General features: G+C 41.3%; 2 protein-coding genes across 8 annotated transcripts in view; one reads left to right on the plus strand and one right to left on the minus strand.

Moving 5' to 3' along the window:
• Positions 1 to 23,467, minus strand: part of mcf2l2 (MCF.2 cell line derived transforming sequence-like 2) — a 119,626-nt gene that overhangs the window by 60,066 nt on the left and 36,093 nt on the right. For all 5 annotated transcript variants that reach the window (XM_068319122.1, XM_068319121.1, XM_068319123.1 and 2 more), the window contains 4 exons: positions 23,112 to 23,303; positions 22,844 to 23,030; positions 21,068 to 21,171; positions 15,552 to 15,640 (listed from right to left, as the gene is read on the minus strand). In XM_068319122.1, coding sequence (XP_068175223.1) covers positions 15,552 to 15,640; positions 21,068 to 21,171; positions 22,844 to 23,030; positions 23,112 to 23,303 — 572 coding nt within the window. The remainder of the gene's footprint in view (positions 1 to 15,551; positions 15,641 to 21,067; positions 21,172 to 22,843; positions 23,031 to 23,111; positions 23,304 to 23,467) is intronic.
• b3gnt5a (UDP-GlcNAc:betaGal beta-1,3-N-acetylglucosaminyltransferase 5a) lies at positions 1,795 to 11,634 on the plus strand. Of its 3 annotated transcripts, none has more exons than XM_068319128.1 (3): positions 1,795 to 2,045; positions 4,996 to 5,145; positions 8,839 to 11,634. In XM_068319128.1, exon 3 carries the CDS (start codon positions 9,352 to 9,354, stop codon positions 10,525 to 10,527), a length of 1,176 nt encoding a protein of 391 aa, XP_068175229.1. In that variant the 5' UTR covers positions 1,795 to 2,045; positions 4,996 to 5,145; positions 8,839 to 9,351; the 3' UTR covers positions 10,528 to 11,634. The 3 variants fall into 3 exon arrangements, with proteins under 3 accessions (XP_068175229.1, XP_068175228.1, XP_068175227.1); XM_068319127.1 differs by lacking the exon at positions 4,996 to 5,145 and adding an exon at positions 8,167 to 8,215; XM_068319126.1 differs by lacking the exon at positions 4,996 to 5,145.

The raw sequence follows: 23,467 nt of genomic DNA on the forward strand, positions 1-23,467 counted from the left end.
CGGGATCCTGGAGCCTATCCCAACCGACTGGGGATGTGAGACATGGTACACTCCGGGCGCGACGCTAGGGCACCGCAGAGCCACATATAGGCTATATACAATTTGAAGCCAGCCAATTTGCATGAGTTGAATGTTTTTGTCCTTTTATAAAATGAAAATCTATTGAAAGTAATATTCAACATAACCTGAATTTTGCTAACTTGACAAGACACCCAGCTATTACTCCAATCCCTGTTCTTATTCAACTCCTTACGATTGTTCTCTCCCTGCATACTTGAAAGTTTACATATTAGAGTACTACAACAAGTTAGTCTCTCATCTTTGTCAATAATGATTCAATATCTCCCACTCTCGTGATTCTTGTTATGTTTGTGACTTAACATGAATAATTGAGCAATCATATTTTGATTTTGGTGGGAAAAAAGCACTGAAAAGCTTTAAGCCATTCTGTTTTGGATGAGGCTTTTACTTGTTATTGAGGTTTCAGATTCATAGCGGGAAATGGTTTATGTGTCTCTCAGGCACTGATGCCAAGCATCCTTGATATCTGCCCATTCCAACTGGAGTCTGTGCAATTTCTTTCACTAATTTCATTTGGAGTTCTAATAATTAGTTTACAATTCCACCATTTCCACCAGATGTACTCCACTTGACTTGGCATTGGCATTGGGTATTTTCTGAGTCATGTGCAGTTACAGTGAAGTACCTTCTAGGGTAGCTGAAACCATCGTGACACAGCCTTCAATGAAACACACTCGTCTACCTCGCCTGTTCTTCTCATAAGCTCTGGTTATGAGAGGATTCTAAAAAACCTAAAAACCACCCTCAAAAACCTCTTGATATAGTTGATATGAGCTGTGCAGGATATTCCCTGCCCGCTAGGAATCGATTTCCAGTTGTCCTTTTAGTACTATCTCAGCTCACTTGGAACTGCTATGCTGATGGCACAAAAAAGTAACCGAGTCAAATCAGTTAGTCAGTACTACCCAGTAGAAACAGACTTACTAACAACAGCTGATGGCCTTGTTTTATCTTGTGGCGTCTATTCAAAAGGAAGTCTATCACAAACAAGACACTAAACTTCCAACGTGTTACCAGTCGCACATTTGCAGCCCACACACTAAGTTACACACTTATATTACGTGACATCACAAATTTGTCTGGTAACTAAATTACCCAAGAAGGTTGCGCTTTCACCATTTTTGGATTAGCTAGCCAGTGAGGCACTGAATTAGGTACTAGAGTTATGCACTGTCAAGGAGTCCGGAATTAACAAAGGCTCCTTGACACATGATTTCACAGCAGTCATCACATTTCTTACAGTCATATAATAACTATAGAAAGAAAATAAACATTTAACCCTCAGAAAATACTTTCCCTTCCAACACTTGACATGTGGGAAGTATGGTTTGACGTGTATTGAGCAGCTGGAAACTTGCTAATGTTAGCCCTTCAGAAAATCTGCTATCATGCATGTTAATTCAACATCTGTTGTTTAAGCAACAGCTGAATGCTAGTGTTGCTATGGTCCGATTCAGTTTGGTGACTGGTATTGACCCAGGTAAGAACATTTCTGTGAGGTTTGTTTGCATCTCCTGTGCGTTCACTGTCCCTATGAGGAAGCAACTGTCAATTCATCCATGAATGAAGTCCGTCTCCTGTGGCTAAGTAATGTCCCTGTCTGTCAGGAATGGAGAGAGGTTGAACAGAGTTAAGGGGCGGTAAAAACTTCCCCTGTGGTTCCTCCCCTTGATCCAGATCCACCCTCCCACTCCACATAGGCCTTCATTTCCACAGGGACCTTCAGGGCACAACAGGCATTACTGCATTGCTGGAAAGTAATGCAACTGACAGGGTAAAAATGAGAGGGAAAGCAGAAGAAGAGAAACATCTACGAAGCAGGAAGCAGAGATGGTGAAAGAAACTGTTTGAGAATTTTGAGGCAGAGAAAGACTTGAGCAGAGTTTCCAGTAGCTGAGCAAGAGACAAAAGAGGGGTTTACAGTGACTGTAGCTCATATGTGGACTGGACACAGAGACAGCCAGGTAAGCCTCTATGGGTGTATTTGTGTGTTCCAAATAACATTTAAATGTGTTCAAAGCAAAAGCTGTCAGGAGACAACTCTCCTATTCAAGGGAAAGGAGGAAGGAAAACTAGTTGATGTGTCAAAATGATGAATTTGAACAAGTCAACGGTCTCAGAACTCAAAGTACTTTTTCACTGAGTCTCTGTTGAGCCAAGTTTACAAGAGTGTTAATCATCTTTGGGACTTAGCAGATGTTTCAGTACTGTGGAAAAGACAAATCAGTGTAAAACAGACAGGCAAGCAGCATGTTAAAAAAACCTTGAGCTCCCATGACAGAAAGTCATAAAAAGCAGTCGAACGGTGACATCTCTACTGCAGACGTAGATGCTATAATTTCTTCCTGAGTATATGTTTAAACAGAAAATGATCTTTAGTTTTATGACAGCCAATGTTGCATACGTCCAGTAATTCAATTGAGTGTTCCTCAGATTGGTGACATTGCCCATACCTCTTCTGCTGGGTGTCTAATGTGTGTAAAACTATTGAATTAAGAGGCGTCTGCTTATCTGACACACAATACAGCACATGTCTGGCATCATTAACACAAACAGGACGGGTTCCATACCAGGTCGGAGTCAAAGGGCCATTACTAAACTACAAACTGTACCTTTGAACGATTACATCACTCAGACGTGTTCTGTGTCAAAACTGGAGGATTTGCAGTATTTGCTACAGAGAATTCTGACAGGTGAAACAACACAAAGATTGTTACCTGTGACTACTACTACTACTACTACTAATAATAATAATAATAATAATAATAAAACTACTACCACTACTTTAGAGAATCAACATAGTCTATCAGCTTCTAGCTGATTACCCAACAGTCAGCAATGACAACATTAGCTTTGGTGAACACAATGCCATGATGAGTAAATAAAAGTAAACTAAGGAGGGTAAAGGAAAATAAAACCAGAGTTATACAAACAAGAGTAACTCCTGGATAAAACAGAATCTGCCTCCTTTGCCACTGAAACGACCTGGTTCCCATGAGGGCGAGGACATCGAGTCCACATTGAGGTGGGGCTGCAGATAGTTCTAATCTAAGTGTTACAGACCATGTCACCAGGGTTATCTAAGTGTGCAGATTGTGGCACTGTTGGTGAGCTGCTAAATATCAGAAATATCCTCTTTTATTGTTTCATCCTAACAAGCTAAATCACACAATAAAGAAAACCAAAAGATGTCAAACTATTGTTGCACAAATGTAAATCAGCACTCTAACGTTCTGAGCACACCACACTGAGTTTCCTCTGCCGCACATTTCCTTTTATTCAGAACTGTTCATTTGCAAGGGAAGCAGGGCTTGTAAACACAGTAACCACATAATGTATGAATAACTATTTTTTCATTCCTCCAAAACAATAACACTTTCTATAATTTAAATGTAATAAGATGACCGTGTTTTGACTAAAACATTATCACGCTATTGATACTATCCTACTGCAATCTATAAGATAATTTAAACAATAAGGTCTATTTGTAATTATTTAAGTTCACAGGAGATCATTTTGGCCCCTTATGGCAATCTGTAAATAAAAGGAGGAAAATACTATTGGGTGTGCTTCTTACAAAGTATCCACTAGGGTCCAATACCAGTAGATTAAACATGAAAAAGAGTCCTCTGTGGAGCCATTGTAGTTGGGAAAATGTAATATCATGCCATAGAGTGTGTGTGTTCAAATCCCCCTTGACCAGCCTCATTGGCCAACTAAACAGCTGAACATTCCACAGTTGTCTGTGTGGTTTAATTTAAAATGTATATTAGTCTTAAGAGTCACATAATAAAACTATTATTATTATTAGAACTAAACTCCTCACCACCAAGTTTGAACTGAAATAAGCTTCTTGAAAGAGAGGTGAAACAACATAAGAACCTAAACTGACATCAGATTCAGATTCAACATCTGAAATTTTAGGGAACACACAACTCATAGTTCTTTTTACAGTGTAACTCAGCATAAAACCCACATAAAAAGCAGCCACACAGTAATGTCTGCTGTAAATCCACTTGCCTTTAAACGTTTGCAAAGGAAAAGCTCATAGAGTTTGTGTCCACAAGTTTTGTTTTATTTGAACATCCCTCGACAACTTTTAAAGAAACAAAATTTGTTATTCAAAGCATCAGCGGATGTCTACTCATTCATTTCAGATTTTAGTAAAATGCTCAGAAGAAAATCTGCAGGGACATTGAGGGAGGATTGGGACCACCATCGGTGATTTGATAAATTTCTTTCACACAAAAATGAATAGATTCAAATTTCACAATTTTGAGGTTGATTTTTACAAAAAATTATGCACCCAATTTAAGTGATGGAATTATTGATTTACATAGGTGTGTATGTAGAAATGCATCGTGGCCCCAGAATCAGAACGAAACATATCTACATTACTGGTTCTATTATCAATATGGTTTATTTATCACAAATCTCTGCCATCCCATACAGTGAAAATACAGACGGATAGAAAATAAGTGATCTATAGACAGTGTACCCCAACCATGAATCTGAAACCTTTTAGAGCAGCAGGAGAAGAATTTTGGAATTCATGAACTTGAGTTATGTTAATGACTTCATGGCAGGCGAAATGCTGGTATAATGGGTAACACTGTCACCTCACAGCAAGAAGGTTCTGGGCTTGATTCCTTTCTTTGCGGAGTTTGCATATTCTCCACGTGTCTGCGTTTTCTCTGGGTTGTCCAGCTTCCTCCCACATACAGAGACATGAAGCTTAGGTGAACTACTTTTGCCAAATTGTCCATATAGGTGTGAGTCTGAGCAAACACGGCTATTTGTCTTTCATGTGGCCCTGCGATGAGCTGGCATCTCATCCTGGTGCCAGCTGAGATAGGTTCCAGCAGACCTGTGTCCCTCATGGTGGATAAGCAGCTGTGATGGTTTCGTTGACAGGAACATGGATGGATGGACGAAACACCTCCTTAGGCTAAAAGGGTGGTCCCCCCCACTGAAGAGCAGTAGAGAGAGAGCGTGAAGAATTCTTCCTAAGCGCTGTGTTCAAACGTTTGGCAAAGATTGTCACTTGTTGGAGGACAACAGAAGGTGATTTGTTTTAAATGATGTGACCTGAGCATTGATAACATACAAGCGTGTCTGACCTGACTGGTCACTTACAGAGATGGCTCCTTTGAGGGTCTCGATAGTACACCCTTTTGTGTCACAAGACCTCTGGGTGTCAGGGCTTGGCCACGTGTTGTCAAAGCTGTCTATTGTTGGCTGACCCCTGTGTTCAGTCAAAATATGCTGCTGTGGAAATATGTGTTTGGTTTATTGTGTGGCCGTATTGGACAGGCGTCAGCAGCTTCTCTGCTGCGGGGCTCTGCCTGAATAAAGCCCCTCTATTCTATTTTTTTGTGCTGGGTCAGCACTAGCATTCACAGTGTCCTCCACAGATGTGAAGACAGTTAGTCAACAGGGGTTTGGATAGTTTGGGGATGTTTTTCTGTTTCTATTCACCTGCAGTCTTGTTTGTGTTCCAGTTAGGCTACAACCAATATGGAAAATTGGTATCAGACATTACAAATCCATCATGTTTCTGCTTGAAAGTGAAGATAGAATAGTGTTTCAGGTGTTGAAGTTCTTCAAACCTGTTGATCACAAAAACTCCAAGTTCTAGGAGGCTTTATTTACAGATCTGGTATCTACATTTCTGCATTTTTATTCAAAATTAACTGCAGGACAGCAAATAGCAACCTCCAACCTAGCAACCGCCACACTTGAAATAGCAAATTACTTATTTCCTGATCAACAAAAGGTGATTATTTAATAACAAGTGTCACCTTTTGTTGACATTAATTTCAGAACACACATTTGACCCAGGCGAGTATGGGTGCAACCAGGCATAACTTTATCTTACACACACACACACAGACGTGCACACACACACACACGTATACACACACACATACACACGCACACAGTAATCACACAAGATTACAAGGAGCAAGTATATAATCCTAAAGGGTGAGTTGGCAGACAACTGAAGCTTTTAGTTTTAAAGATATTTAAATTCTCTTCCAAACAGTTGTCTCAGGTGTAACTTTATAACCAGTACTTTAATTTAATTTAATTTAATTTAATTTAATTTAACTTCCCTAGAGGTCACATGTGTCCTTTAAGCCAACCCATTCACCCCAGCGGGTCCTATACCCATTCAGCAGTCAGCATCAAACAAGATAAGAAGACAATCAATCAAAATGTCTTCAGATTCAAGAGGTCCATGAGGTCCTGACCCCAGAACAGACAACAGCATCAACTGTCATGTCATTAAGGTGGTAAATGATTGTTGTTCCAATGTCTTATCAGTATTAATAAAGTGCTGCTGAATACACGTGTGAAACATTACACTATATGGCGCTCATGTGCAAAGAAAAGGCATTGTCAACAAAGGTGTGTTTTGCAGTTATGTGATCTGTTTGTAAGGACGGCTGTAAACTGATATACCCTCTGTTTGCACACACCGTACCAAGGTGTGTGTACAGAGGTAGGACTGAAGAGCACTGATATGTCTGATTGTGAAAGTCCATCCCAGACACTTAACGACGCCAGTGTCTTTGTTCATTGTTGGAAGTTGAGAGGTTTATATATATATTTCATGCATACATATATATACACACACAGCTGTTTACTACAGTGGTTAAGTCAGATGGCTTGAATGCAGTTGGTTGTGGGTTTGAATCCTGGTCAGGGCAAACACTATGCCATGAGGCATAGTGTTTGGCTTCATCTGCTGTCACGGAGCCTATCCCAGCTGGCATAGGGCGTGGGGTGGGGGAAACTCCAGGTGCGACACCAGTGCACCTCGGAGCCACACTCTCCTATGGTCAATTTGAACGGCCAATTAACCTGAGGCACATGTTTTTAGAGGTGGGAGGAAGCCGGAGAACCCGGAGAGAACCCACACAGAAAAGGGGAGAACATGCAAACTCCACACAGAGCGGGACTCGAACCCGGAACCGCATTATGCCCCCCTCCCTCCCTTAATCATTAATCCTAATAATGATGGAGTCATACCGGGTGTCTCTCTGTGTTCTTCTTTGAGACGAGCCGATGACATGACTGTGGTGAACCTCTCTGTCTCGTTAAACCAGCTCATTCAGTATCACTATTTTGGCACTGAGATCAGTCTATACAAATATAATACGACACATCAACGAGACAGAATTTCTTCCAAAGAGATACTACTGTTCTAATGAGAGGGGGGGGGGGAGACAGAGCCAGAGACAGAGCCAGAGACAGAGACAGAGACAGAGACAGAGACAGAGACAGAGACAGAGACAGAGACAGAGCCAGAGACAGAGACAGAGACAGAGACAGAGACAGAGCCAGAGAGACAGAGACAGAGACAGAGACAGAGCCAGAGACAGAGACAGAGCCAAAGACAGAGACAGTGACAGAGAGACAGAGACAGAGACAGAGACAGAGACAGTGACAGAGAGACAGAGACAGAGACAGACAGAGACAGAGCCAGAGCCAGAGACAGAGACAGAGACAGAGCCAGAGACAGAGACAGAGCCAAAGACAGAGACAGTGACAGAGAGACAGAGACAGAGACAGAGACAGAGACAGAGACAGTGACAGAGAGACAGAGACAGAGACAGAGACAGAGACAGTGACAGAGAGACAGAGACAGAGACAGACAGAGACAGAGCCAGAGCCAGAGCCAGAGCCAGAGCCAGAGCCAGAGACAGAGACAGAGACAGAGACAGAGAAAGAGACAGAGACAGAGACAGAGACAGAGCCAGAGCCAGAGCCAGAGCCAGAGCCAGAGACAGAGACAGAGACAGAGACAGAGAAAGAGACAGAGACAGAGACAGAGACAGAGCCAGAGCCAGAGACAGAGACAGAGACAGAGCCAGAGCCAGAGACAGAGACAGAGACAGAGAGACAGAGCCAGAGACAGAGACAGAGACAGAGACAGAGACAGAGACAGAGAGACAGAGCCAGAGACAGAGACAGAGACAGAGACCTCCTACTCACACCTGTATCTACCTCCCACACCACCACGTGTTTCCACTGGCGCCGTTCCTTCTTCCTTGTGTGACGTCAAACCGGTATTTCCAGTTGCGGTGACTCCCCTCCATGTGTTCAGCGATCTGCTGCGAAAGTTTGGGTGAGTTGATCGATATCACAGCGTTCCGTTGCGGAGCGTTCGTTTCCCGCCTGAGGTGACCGGGTCGTGTCGGACCGCGTCCCGGTCCGGCCGGCGCGTCCCGCCACTCTTTCCAGGAGCGGAAACTTGACTCGGACCTCTTACTGGTTTACTTTGAAACTGTGTGTGAATCGTGATGTAGGCAGAAATGCGTGTTGGTAGCTGTCAGCATCGCGTCAGACACACGACCAGAGTTCCCCACTCCATCATCGTGTTTTTAAAGTGTTTCCATCTCCGCGTGGACTGACGAACACGCAGGAGACGCGTCTGGTCCCTCTTCTTCAGGCTTGACGAATGGATATGGCGCATCAGAGACAGATGTAGATATTATAATTAACTTTATTACATTAGGTCATGAACTCTGTTAAATTACTATTTTACATTTTTTAAAATGTTAACACAAACATTCAATTTTGATGGTAATAATTAACGTAATGGCAAAACAAAATCTACACCAGAATCACACTGTATGGCGTACAGATGGTGTACAGATGAGGCCCGACCTTGCTTATTTGATTTATGCTTCATGATAGAGATCTAATCCTCAGCAGTGTGAATGATCTGGGCTCTTCCTTTCTTTTCAGGCGCCGTGAAGTCCTATGACAAGCTGGGATTACAGTAACCTGGAGAAGAGAAGTGACACTACCCGGGAACATGTGGAATTTCTAGACAGGAGTGAACTTTACCCAGAGCTGTGTGCAGCCTGATCATTATGAAGGAGTGTAGCTGCTGCTTCTTACAGTGGAGGAAGGTCAGTTACACAGCACCCAGGCTGCTGGAAAGAATGACAAATTCCTACCGGACTTGATAGCATCAAGTAGAAAAGCGTGTTTATCAAACAGGAAGCGGAGGACGAGGAAACAATAATGCATGTGAGACAGATGAGATGACTGAAAGTATACTGAAGGACGTGATAATTAGGGCTATTAGAGAGATTAAAAAATCATAAGTACAAGCGAGTGTCAGATAATCTGCAGAATGAATGGAGGTACAGATGAACTAGGATACTGAGTCAGAAACGGAAGACAGGTCTTCGCATGTCCACAGGACACCTGCTGTCAGTATTCAGATAGTGACAGACAGAGGCATCTGGTACAATGTTCATAAACTTTCGTCGAATCCACAAGTGCCAGTGCATGCAGCTGTTGACCACGGGCCTGCTGCTGTCTGTAGTGATGGTGTGCTGGGAGCAGCTGGACCACCATGTGGTCAGTCACATTAGATCAAACATGCATCGTTATTTGGTCAACAGCTATGACTTTCTCAATTACTCCTATGTCATCAGAAAAGTCAGTGCAGAGGGTGAATCTGTGAAGTATCCGTATCTGATTAATCATCCAGATAAATGTAGAGGCCGTGGTGACGAAGCTTGGGACGGCTTGAACGACGTTCTCCTGCTTCTGTTTGTGAAATCCTCACCAGAGAACTTTGATCGGCGCCAGGCCATCAGGGAAACGTGGGGGAATGAGAGCTACGTTTGGTCGGAACTCGGGGCCAGTGTGAGGATAGTGTTCGCGCTTGGTGTGCACCCAAACGTTGGACAGAGATCCGGCGTACAGAAGGCTCTGCTGCAGGAGGATCACACCTATAAAGACCTAATTCAGCAGAACTTTCTTGACACGTTCCACAACTTGACTGTCAAATTCATCCTGCAGTTCCACTGGAGCCATACGTACTGCCCCCAGGCGAGCTTCCTCATGTCTGCGGACGATGACATTTTTGTCCACATGCCCAACTTGGTGAAGTACCTTCGGCAACTCCTTAGTAGTCAATCAAGGGCCAAAGATCTGTGGGTGGGGCATGTCCACAGAGGGGCCCCTCCAGTACGCCGTAAAGAAAACAAATACCATGTTCCAGTTGAACTGTACCCCTGGCCCTCCTACCCAGACTACACTGCTGGAGCAGGATATGTGGTTTCCAGGGATGTGGCTGAAAAGATCTACCAAGCGACTTTGGTGCTGAGCTCGTCCATCTACATTGACGATGTTTTCATGGGGATTTGTGCCAAGACGATGGGGGTTTCTCCTCAGGAGCATGTGTACTTCTCAGGGGAGGCCAAGGCTCCTTACCACCCTTGTATCTATGATCACATGATTACTTCACATGGTCACGCCACAGATGTACGCCTTCTCTGGCAGGCAGCTACAGACCCCACAGAGTATCACCCATCCAGAGGATTTCTAGGTAACCTGTACTGCACAGCAGTCAGAGTGATGCTGCTATGTCTGCCATGGAACACAAACACGTATTCCTGTTTGGCTGCATTTACATAAAAGCTCTCAAGATAAAGAATTGCTGGATGAACCACACAAATAATTGCTTAACTTGATACAGGCAATTATTTTTCATGTCTGAAATTATTGTCTTGCTGTATTTGCTGTCTTGTAATAAAGAATGATGCTGTTCCACTATCAAATTCATCCAGTTGTTCTGGAGTCTTTAATAGGGTCATTGCTATGTTTTCTCTGGATTAAAAACAATGTGTCTGAAGATTGAATTCATCTCTGGTATAAAATAATGTAAAAGTATTCAGTAAGAAAGAAACCTCCACCAATATCAGGGTTATTTATTTTTATTAAAAAGTACTTGTTGTTTTTCAGACACACATTTATTTCAGTCGTAATTAACACATTTCAATATAGTGATTTCTTAAAGCGTTATTGACAGCATTGAAATTTAATCTCCCCACAAGTAATTTACATTTATGTAATGTATTTACCATATTCTTTATGCATTTTAACGTTCATTTTTCATTGTTAAAGTAATTTTGAATTTCTGACTTGTGTCAATATGAAACAGTATAACAATATGTGTTAATCATCAGTAGTTTATGAGTCTATTTTTGGTCTAGATAGTACTTAAGAACTTGCTTCCTTTCACTGATTTATGAAGTCCATTCAGTGACTGAATCTAAATATTTTTGCCACACTCCATGCTAAATGATGCCAGATAAGTACACTACCCCACTGATGTACACGAGGCAGAACATGTTTGAAGATCAGTCTCGCAGACAGAGAAAAGCATTTCTGTGTGTAGTGTCTGCATCCTGCACAGTATTTTAAGAACAGGAAGCAGTTGATTCATCTCAAAAAAAGAAAATAAGAATTACACCAAAAAAGCTATGGGAGATAGTGAACAATGTCATAAAACAAAACAAGGCCAAACCATCCTCTCAAGAATACTTTAATATTATTAAATTAGAGGACATGCATGAGGTAGCAAATAAATCCAATGAATTCTCTGTGTGTGTCGAGGCTTAGCTGTCAGAAAACACTCCTGTCTCACACTTGCACTGGGGTCATTTTGATAACGATGGAAGAAGAAACCCAAACTCAATGTTTCTGGCGCCAGTGAAGGACAGAGATAAGACACCTGGTCAGCTAATGCGTAGCAAAAACTTCTACTGATGTGAATGGATTTGATACGAAACTAATCAAGGACATACTGTAAGGAATACTAGCTCCACTGGCACATATACAGTATGTAATCTGTCATTTCAAACTGGGGTGTGTCCTAACAGAATTAAAAAGTGCGAAAGTACCTATATTTTAGAACGGGGATTCAAACATTTTTACGAATTATAGAACCGTTTCTTTAGTACCACGGCTTTCAAAAATTGTAGAGAAACCATTTAATAATAGACTGGATAAATTCATAACAAAGCATAATCTTCTTCGTAGCAGTCACACAGCTTCAGGAATAATCACTCCACTGTGTTAGCGCTAACAGAAACAATTGAAGTCATTACTGATGCCATAGATCAAAAGACGAAATCCATAGGAATCTTTGTAGACTTCAAAAAGGCTTTTGACACAATTGATCATGAAATTCTAATTGAGACATTGGAACGATTTGGATTAGGGGTACAGTACTCGAATGGATAAGGAGCTATTTACGTAAGAGATCACAATATGTCACACGGGGAGAGAGGACATCAAAAACACCAGACATCGTATGTGGGGCACCACAGAAGTTAGTGTTGGGTCCAAAATTGTCTATCCATAAATGATTTATGTATGTATTGAGGTATTAAAAATGATACTCTTCACAGATGATACAGCTATCCTATGCAAAGGAGATGGTTTTACATAAATTCGCCCAGACAGTAAATGAGGAATTGGCCAAGCTGCAATTATGGTTTGATATAAACAAATTATTTGAATCTAACAAAAACTAAATATGTGTTATTTGGGAAACAAGCTGCAAACACAACATTAATATGATGGTGAATGAAGTAAATATGGAGCGGGTTGCAGAATACAAAATGCTAAAGAAAGCAAGAACTATACTAAAGACATTTTCATTATTCTTTACTGGTGTCAAACTTTGGAACAAACTGGACAATGAATTTAAGAGTGTAGGGACTGTATCTGCCTTTAAAAAAGCATTTAAAAACTTAACTTTGCAAGGTTACAGTTCTGACGTGAATGATGGTTAACATCTCAGACTATTATGGTATTAAATTACATGTGCTATGCCTGTGAAAAATATCACTGTGACCTTAGGGTAACAACTGAGACGGTGGACGATAGTTAGAATAGTAGTCAATACATACAAACTGTTGTGACTATTTTGACAAGGGAAAGGTTTACTATTAAAAGGTCATTAACAAAATGGAAGTCGCTCCAAGAACGGATGAAGACGTGTACAAACATGCACGGCTGTTGAGACTGAATACACAGTTCAAAACAGCAATGCACCACAATGATATAATCTAAATATGACATTGAATGCATGTATTTGGTTGACTACGTGTTGTAATGACAGAGATGTTGTTGATTCTGGGGACGGGAATTTTACAAGCCAAATGGCTTCCACCTGTCAACACTTTTTTTCTTTTTTCGGATTTCGTTGTTGATGTTTCAAAAGTGATTAAGGTGAAGTCTGCTGTGATAAAATGTACGGAAAGAAAAACTAAACTAAAAGCTCGGTTTTGTCATCTTCCACAGATGAAGAAAGATTTTGCCAGTTTAGACTGTCAGGGTTTTGTTTTCTCTTCACTCTCTGCTTCTGTTTCCTGTTCCAAACCACAAACCAATCTCTCTCTTTCTGACTCATTTCTTCTCTTGCTTCTTCCTCTCTGCCACATCCTCTTACAATGTAGTTTAAAAAAAATCTCCACAGGGTGACTGGCCAGAAGTATGCAAGTTGGTTTCCATCATAACCTTATAAGGCTTTTTTTTTTTTTTTTTACTGCTGTCGGAGCACATTCATGCATCTGAAGAAGGCAAATGTTCACCAGTGAAACTACTGGAACTTTTCTGGCTCCTGATGAAGAGCAGCAGCAGAAACACAATTCACTAAGTCATCAACTTATTTTTGTTGTCTGAACTGAGCCCTTCTGAGGAAGTAGAAATGAACTACTGAAATAGACTGCTTCCTACACACATAAAAAACACACTTCACAAATCTTCAAGATCGATGTTTTGGGGTTTTTTTGTCTTGTTTTTTGTGGTGAAGACAATTTTTTGTCCATAACTTAATAAACATGGTTCTCATTCAGAATTGAATATTTAGTTAAAAGTAGATAAATCACAATAATGGCTATCAAATTTGTCACAGTAATGATCAGATTAAAAACTTCAAACAATATTCTGACCTGAATTGTGAAAGTTAATGAATAAATAAAGAGATGAATTAAAGGTACAGTATACCGAATTCAAAAGTGTTCATATCTACCTCAGAGGGTTATTCATGTGTTCTATTTTTCAACGACACATTGGGAATTGTTTGAAAAGGGTTTCATATCACAAATAATTCAGACTTACTCCACTATATGTGGATTTTTAGAAATTATTGCCCTGTTATAGATTACATTCACATGGAGATCTGACATTCAGCTGCTTGAATTCTATATGTCGTGGTTCAGCATCAAATTCTCGACATTTAGAGGTGCTGTGACATTTGGGGAATTTTTTTTTAAAGTTATAGATATTATATATCATCAGGAACAAAATGAATGTTCTATTGCATATATGTATTTTCTACATGTAATGTTAATGTAATTACTCACTTGGATAAATAAAGGAAGTCCAGATATGCTCTCCCCAGAGCTATTAATGACATCAGACACTAACTACCAGGGACATGTGGGTGAAACTCAAACCCATTAAAGACTGAATGAGGAAGACCAGCAGTGCTGAGCGAACATTTGCATCCTTTCACCCCATCCCACGTTAATACATCAGTGTGTGACCACATGGAACTCAACACATTGTCAGATTTGCTTACGTGACCATCACTGACCACAGGACCCCGGCATCCTGGTGCCAGGACAATAACCTCATTCTGAACATCACAAAACCAACGACCTGATTGTGGATTACAGGAAGCGACAGCGAGAAGAACATGGACAACAGCTGGACTATGGTGGAAATAGTGAGCAGCTTCAGCTTCCTGGGGTCCACATTAGTGAGGACAAGACCTGAATTTATCACACAGACTCTGATACACACGCTGGCTGTGGAAGTTTAACATGCAGCTCCTACAGATGCCCATAGAGAGAATCCTGACTGGCTGCATCCCCACCGGGCATCAGCTGCACCGCAACCATTAGGCTCTACTGAGGTGGTGAAGTCTAATGCAGAGGGCACAAGCCAGTGTCTTATTGTGCCGGTCCCAAGCCCAGATAAATACAGAGGGGTGCGTCAGGAAGGGCATCCGGCATAAAACTTTTTCCAAATCAAACATGTGAATCAAACCTGTGACTCTTGTGAGAGAAGAGGATGCAGAAGACAGGGTTAGATGGAGGCAACTGATCTGCTGTGGCGACCCCTGAAGGGAAAAGCCCAAAGGAAAAGAAGAAGAGGAGGTGGTGAAGTCTGGTCAGCAGAATGGTGCTTGGTGCATGGAGGTGGTTCAGGACAAGGGCTATTGGAATCACAACCGACCCCCATCACTCAAACCACAAGCTGCTCCATTTGCTACCAGGACCGACGGTCCTGCAACATCCAGGTCCACAGTCTCAGAGTCCCAGCAGGACATTGGAGAACGCTCTGCAGCCTCAACACTGCTAGACGTCACATTTATCTCTATTTGTTGTTGGGGTTTTTTTGTTTTCTAGTATATTTTGTGTACATTCTGTTAAAAGAAATATTGAGCCTCCATCTTCTTAATTTTATTAATATATCTATTAATACTTTTTACAATATTTTCAAAGTATTATATAAAGGGGCCTCTGACCCATGAGTTCACTTGATATTATTCACATGATAATAAAGCATTGATTGATTGATTGATTGATTGATTGAATAATGAGTTCCTAACAGCATTTAAAATAATTTCAAATGTTCCTTACCTGCGTCTGTTAGACAGACTCTCCTCTGTCTCATTGGTCACAGCAACGTGGGTGGAGCCTCCCTGGCTTTCTTCATGCATCACCTCAATCTATGACACACACACACACACACACACACACACACACACACACACACACACACACACACACACACACACACACACACACACACACACACACACACACACACACACACACACACACACACACACACACACACACACACATACACACACAAAATTGAACTATCAGTAAAGGGTCTTTGTGTAACTGCAAATGTGGAAGTCTGAGGTGAACAAAACATCATGTGAAACTTTTGGTGCTGCATTCAGGCAACTTCTGTCCACAAGTAAACTCTTATCAGGTCTTTATCAAGCGTTTGCACTTCTTTTATTCATAGTAAATATTTGACTGGGTTGACGGTAAAGTCATTACAGAGTAAATAAATTATACGCTGCCTTTTGTTGGTGCTCTGGTTATGAAACAACTTTTATTGTTTAGAAACTGCTTGAACTGAAACAAGAAATAGTTTAATCAAGCTTGTCTATGTAGGATTGGCTCTGTGCTTACCAGAGAAGGGGGACTGTTATGATTAAAAAAAAAAAGTTTTGAAGTGACAGACTACATTTCGTTGTGACACTCTGACCTCCGGATTAGAACACAGCTTCACCCTCTGACAGCTGTTCTGTGAAAGTCAGACAATGTTGGCTATCAACGTCCTGTTACGCCATGTGTTCTGCTTCAGGCTGTGTGAGCATTGCCATGAAAAGATCTGTGATGCCTCTTCCTCAAACCTTCAACTTCCTCCAATGTTTTTGTTTCCCAGGCTAGCTCATACACTCTTATTGGGTTGTATATTATTAACAGACTGAAATGTTGCTTTTGTACTAAGGGAGATTAAAAACTATTTGCATGCTTTGCCTCTTATATGAGTTATACAGAATATATTTTTTATAATACAATATAAAAATGCAAAATTGATGGTCATCCCCAAATGGGAGTTTGTTCAGGTTATGGTAGCAGTGTATGGTAACAACCTGGCTCTGAGCTACACACTGAAAGTTCCTCAGAAGCTGTTGAAGTCAGCTAGCATTTGGTTAACTAGTTAGCGCAGCTTCAATCAGGTGTGTGTGTGTGTGTGTGTGTGTATGTGTGTGTGTGTGTGTGTGTGTGTGTGTGTGTGTGTGTGTGTGTGTGTGTGTGTGTTTGTGTGTGTGTGTGTGGTTCCAGACTATGGTGATCAATAGCGGAAGTGTGGGCGTTCATCACGGAAGTGATTTTAACCATGTTCAATCAAAGATATTGAGGACCACAGATCACTTCAGGGCAAGACATTTCAAATACAGTGTAGTTGGACATCTGGCAGCTGAATGACATGAAGTAAAAAAAGCATAATATGGGACCTTTAAACATAAATCTAGTACTGTTACTGTAAAGACTTACATGTTAACTTCATATTGATTAATCCAACTGTTATTGGAAAAGTGGGAAAATAAATTCTGGATCCACTTCTTCATCCAAATGTTTTCTTTTCTGGCCCATAAACACTTCCTTCATGTAAAACTGTGGTTTGTTGGTGTAATCCTGCCATCGCCCAGACTAACCAGCCAGCGAACAAGGTAAGGTATGGACACACTGAAGTATTATCTCAGTTTAGATGAAATTATTAATTGTTCGTGAGTGTGAGTGGTTCTTGGTCCCTGCGATGAGCTGGCATCTTTTCTGGGGTGTACCCCACCCTCCACTTATATCCATCTAAAGATGGCTATGTGTGGGACCTGTTATCCATAGGGCAGATAAAGAGCTGTAGCTGAGACAACGTGATCATATAATCTACAAGAAAATGGATGGATTGATGATACAAACATTCTGCAAGCAGCAACAGCAGACACAGATGTCTGTCTGGATGATGTCAGCACCTCTGTCTCTACCTCTGCAGGCGTCACAGAACTGAGACAATCTGACACCACATTATGTCTCAAATGCATTCAAACTGAAAGCCAGGGAGACAATTGTTTAAACCACAATTAGCACTGCTGTCAGAATAATGAGTCCCTACCAGCATCTCCTGAGCTGAAGTGGGGGCCTGCATACAGATAGGATGGTTGTAATGGAGAATGCAGGGTTCAGGTCTTTTGTGTCAGTGTTTATTGACTGTTACAGAAGAGTTAACATGGTTGGGGACATATCGCTGTGAGGTGTTGGGTGACAGACAAACAATTCAGTGTAAATTTGCTTTGCATCATGTGTGCCTACAGAGCTGCCAGTCCCAGTAAAGCAGCCATGCACAGTCTCTATATGTCTCTCAGAAAGTCACTGTGTGTTTGTTGTAGTCATGTTCTCCTTTGTGTGCGGTATCATGGGGATTTATGATTGTATGCTCTCCAGCCATCTCATTAGGTACACCTTGCAAGTTGGACCCCCTATAGCTTTCAAATGTCCTTCATGGCATGAATTCAACAAGGTGCTGGGAACATATTGGTCCTTATTAAAATGATAGCTTCACGCAGTCGCAGTAGATTTGTCTGCTGTACATCCGTGATGCAAATCTCCAATTCCACCGCATGCAAATGTGCTCTAGTAGATTGAGATTCGGTGACTCTGGGGGCCATTTGACTCCAGTAAAACTGTCATGTTCAAGACACCAGTTTGAGATGATTTGAGCTTTGTGACATGAAGCATTATCCTGATGGAAGTAGTCATCAGAAGGTGTGTCTACTGTGTGTGTACGAGATTTACAGTGGTGGTAGGGAGCTGCTGACCCGGACTGGAGATATTGTCAGGCAGTGGAAAGAATAGTTCACAGATCTTCTGAATCCTGCTACCATGTTATCCATGGAGGGAGCTGAGGTCTCAGACGTGACCTGAGCACCTGAAGTCTCTGGATGTGCAGGGATTGTCTTGGTTGATGCATCTCTGTAACATCGCGTAACAGCCTGGGACATCGCCTCTGGATTAGCAGACCATGATGGTCTGGAGGGGGTGTCCAATTTAGGGGGGGGGGGGGTCACACTCCCAGCCTCCCAGGGAAAGTCTATTCCAGGGTACTGGAGAGGAGGTTCAGACCAATAGTCGAACTTCATATTCAGAAGGAACAGTGCAGTTTTTTTCTCGGTTGTGGACCACTGGACTAGCTCTACACTCTCCATCAGGAGCTCGAGGGCTCATGGGTATTCACCAAAACACTCCACGTGGGTCTTTTGGACTTGCAGAAGGTGTTCATCTTTGTCCCTTGTGGTATCTTTTTGGGAAGTGCTTAGGGAGTGTGTGTGTGTGTGTGTGTGTGTGTGTGTGTGTGTGTGTGTGTGTGTGTGTGTGTGTGTGTGTGTGTGTGTGTGTGTGTGTGTGTGTGTGTGTGTGTGTGTGTGTGTGTGTGTGTGTGTGTGTGTGTGTGTGTGTGTGTGTGTGTGTGTGTGTGTGTGTGTGTGTGTGTGTGTGTGTGTGTGTGTGTGTGTGTGTGTGTGTGTGTGTGTGTGTGTGTGTGTGTGTGTGGGTGTGGGTGTGTGTGTGTATCTATGTATGCCCGGGCCCTTTGTTAAGAAATGTCTGGCCCCTGTATGACTAAAACCAGAGCTTGGTTTGCATGTCTAACCTGTTCTAGGTTCATTTCACAAATTTCCCCACTGTGGGACAATAAAGGTTTATTATTATTATTATTATTATTATTATTATTATTATTATTATTATTATTATTATTATTATTATTATTATTATTATTATTATTATTATTATTATTATTATTATTATTATTATTATTATGTTGGACTTCATCAGAGCTGACCTTGATCACCAGTTCTGTTCATCATCTTTATTGACAGAATGGGCAGTGGAGGTCCAGTTTAGGGACACAGAATTTAATCTTTTGCTTCTTGGGGTTCTATTCACAAGTGAGGGAAGTGACAGAACATGAGGCTGGCAGACAGATCGGTGCAGCAGCTATAGTGATGTAGTCGTCCTATAGGTCTGTCATGGTGAAGAGGGAGCTGAGACAAAAGGCAAAGCTCTTCATTTAGCAGTCAATCTACGTTCCTACTCTCACCGATGGCCATGAGCTTTGGATCACGATCAAAAGGACAAGATCAATGTTCAAGTGGTTGAAATGATTTTCCTCCGTAGAGTGGCTGGGTGCACCCTTAGAGATAGGGTATGGAGCTCAGTCACCAGGATTAGAGGAGCTCAGACTACAGCCGCTGCTCCTCAACATTGGGAGGGGCTAGCTGAGGGGGCTCAGGCATCTGTTTGGGATGCCTGCTGGACGCCTCCCTGGGGAGGTTTTTGAGTATGTTCAACTAGGAGGAGGCCTGAGGAAGACTAAGGGCACACTGGAGAGACGATGTCTCTCAGCTGGTCTGGGAGCGCCTCAGGACCCCCCCAGAAGAGCTAAAGGAGGTGAATAACCAGATGAGGTTTTTTTCTTGTTTAGACAAATCAATAAAATGGCCAGGCATTTTAATACTCTTTCTTTTTGATCATGAGTACAATTAATTGAAGAAAGAAAGAAGAAAAAAACAGAGGTGCTCCAATGTATTCTGTGACTGTAGTGTCCATTAAAGGGTCTGCAGGTTACATGTAGATATAAATCTAAATTTCCCAGTTTGGGATAAATAAAGTCTATATATATATATATATGTGTGTGTGTGTGTGTGTGTGTGTGTGTGTGTGTGTGTGTGTGTGTGTGTGTGTGTGTATAAATATATATATATATATAAATATATATATATATATATATATATATTTATATATATATATATATTTATATATATATATATATATATATATATAAATGTCTTAGTCCAGTCATGATCAAATGTACAAGTCTCACATTTTTGATGATAAGTACATATAAATTATGGAGTATTATTATTAGCATAAGTCAAGAAAAAAGTGTTGTGGCAAGCTCTGTTCAATTAAAGTCTCCCAGCAGCAGGTCATAAGGTCATAATTGTAACACAATAAATTGTTAATTGAATCCGTACACAAACCAGAATCATGTGACGTGTTGTTTTTCCAGGGGTTAGTGGCAGATTGCTTCTATCTGGGGCAGGTTTCAGCTATATTACTGGTCCTGTTAACATATACCTGTACACATACCCCATACCCACAGTCATATTTCAATAACCACCACAAGAATGTCAATGCTATTCATTGTGCTGATTGTGATTATATGTGTTTGCTTTGCTTTTGGTATCACAGCCACGTTCTGGCCCTGCCAGAACTTGTTACGTCAGTACACACGGACATGGTAAACTTCTAGATATGAGCCAGTTTGTTTGAAATGCTCTTGGGTATTGGTAGTACCCATCAGATATGTCTGATATTTGAATTCTGTTCAAATGCGCTAGGGAACCAAGATTGAAAAACAGTGCCAGGATTACTGGCATCAATGTTAGCAGGAGGATATCATGACTCAATGTCATATTGTGCAATTTCCTCCAGGATTAATAAAGTATACATCTATCTACCTATTCTTTCCCACTTTGAGGTGATAAGAGCAGCCTGGTCTTGCAGAGGAGTACCTTGATGCCTCCTTTGGCCTTGCGCATGTTCTTCTTCTTGTTGGGATCAGTTTCAGCTGGCTGTCGGCCACCTACAGAGTTATCAGAGGCTCTACGAGCCAGGGCTGAAATAAATGGAGACAACACATCATAAGTGATTTCTGTCAATGTTGCAGCTTGTGTTGCATTATCCATGTACATTTCTGGGATGCTTTCAGGTTATGGTTTAAAAAGAAGCTTGAAAAGCACTTTACACATTTGGAACCCAAGATGTCAGAGGAAATAAGGTCTCTCTTTAAGCAATAAAGGTGAGGGTGTGGATGCATTAAGGGCATGTTTGCTAGTTAAACACTGCACCATCTCACCACAAAGTACAAAGAATATGTATTTAGTCCTTGAGCATAATATGACACGACCTACTCACATTACGTATTGGGCAGGTCGTGACATAAACACAACTGCTTTGGTTAATAGCAGATGAGAAGTGGGTGGATTAATTAATATATCATTAAAAAGAGATATGTTCATTATACCGCCTGCAGCAAACCCTTAGCAGCAAAATCTTGAAATGCATCTCCTCCATCTTTGCTATTTAGGTGTGAAAGTACAACAGCTTAACTCCAGTGATTATTTAAATCTCCCAGTAGGCCGACAGGTTCAAATGTTACTTCATGTTCTGTGTTTGTTTTATGCTATCAAATCTTGTCCATGTATCACCAAAAAAGTAACAAGAATGGTTTTTGCGTATGAACCTGGCTGTGTGGATGTATCTTACTACAGGTAAACCTCGGCGTACGTCGACGGCGTTACGTGGTCAACTGGACACACAATGTAAAACGAATTAACTCGTCTCCAGGCTAAACTCAAAGTAACCATTCCCAGTTCTGTACTGTACTTTGTGTATGCATTTTCAATAATATTTGGTTGATACAAATCTGTTTTAAGCTTACAAACAATTCAATTTATTTTATTTTAATTTTAATATAGTACAGAAAAAAATGTTGCTGTCTCACCTTCAGACTCTTCTTTCGCATTGCGCGTCACAGGGGTTGCTAAAGACTAACAATATAATAGTTCATGTTTTTACTATGAGTTGGTGTACAGTAACATGATAGTATGCGCTTTTAACAGTTTACTAGTGATTTTACGGTTCCAATATTTGTGTTGGTCGGACGTTAAACGCACTTGATTTTTATCTTTTTGTTTTAAAAACCAACGAATAATCGAGAACGGCTTAAACTGAGGTTTACCTAATTATGTTTGTCTATTTGTATATTCTTGATGGGTCATTTATTAATCTCTCTATTTGGTGTTGGTACTACTTTCTATGTGCTGGTGCTTTCTGTGTGCTTTTTCTGTGTTTTGTGTACTTACTGTGCTGTGTGCGACGGAGAAAGAAATTAATTTCCCTGACGGAACCTCCTTAAGGGATAAATAAAGTTATACTCTACTCTACTCTACCTATATCTTAATAATACACCTTTTTAAAAGCAGGAGATATGTTGCAACTTTGGCTGAAAACCAGGTTCTTGTTAGTCAGTTTTGCAGTTATCTCCATTTAATAAAAGATTCTCCCACAATTCACCAGACCACACCTCATTTTACCCTCAGCATGCTCTTGGGTGCACACTAACAACACATTTGTGCTGGGTGAGAACATTACCCCTGCGTCGTGATAATGAGCAGCACTGAGAACTATTCTTCCCTAGGTGAGAGATAGAATCTTACAAGTTTAACAGTTTCTTTTACACCAGTCTCATCACCTGCTGTGTGAAGTAGTTTTAACATGTAACTCACGCTGCTGACTGCCCGGGACCCTTGGGGTGTTCTTTACTGAGGGTCGTTTGGGAGAGGATTCGGGCCGCGGGGCAACAGGCTGGATGGGCCTTGTCTGTTTTGCTGACAGCCGTTTCAGACTGACGTGGCGCTTTTCAAACATCTCCTGAACGTCCTCCAGGCGCTTCAGAGCTTTCAGGACACTGGACTGCAGGCAGAGAACTCACCATCAGTCGTGTCCTCATTATGTTTGCAACTAGACATGCAGTCGTGTGTTTGTGCTACGTACCTTGATTTCTTCAGATAACACAACTTCATACTGGTTGTGGAGGTTCCTCAGTTCGGTCAGCTGGTTCTTTTCTGCTGACTCCAGGAAGTGTTCAATGTCGGTCAGGGCTGACTCAGCGCCTTCCTGCGACTGACACTTGTCCACAGCTTGGGAGGCCAGAAGATAAATACCTGACTCGCACCACTGGTTCACCTGGTCACAGCAAAAAACAGGTTTAATCTGGAAACTCTTTGGATTTTCAATTAAATTCATGCACATTTCTGTGTGTATGATTATGTTTGATTACAGGACAAAAACTATATGAATATAAAGAACATTATTTATGTTCTATTATCTTAAATTATTTTGTTAATGAA

This window comes from Antennarius striatus, chromosome 7, assembly GCF_040054535.1.
Source record: "Antennarius striatus isolate MH-2024 chromosome 7, ASM4005453v1, whole genome shotgun sequence".
Lineage (NCBI taxonomy): Eukaryota > Metazoa > Chordata > Actinopteri > Lophiiformes > Antennariidae > Antennarius > Antennarius striatus.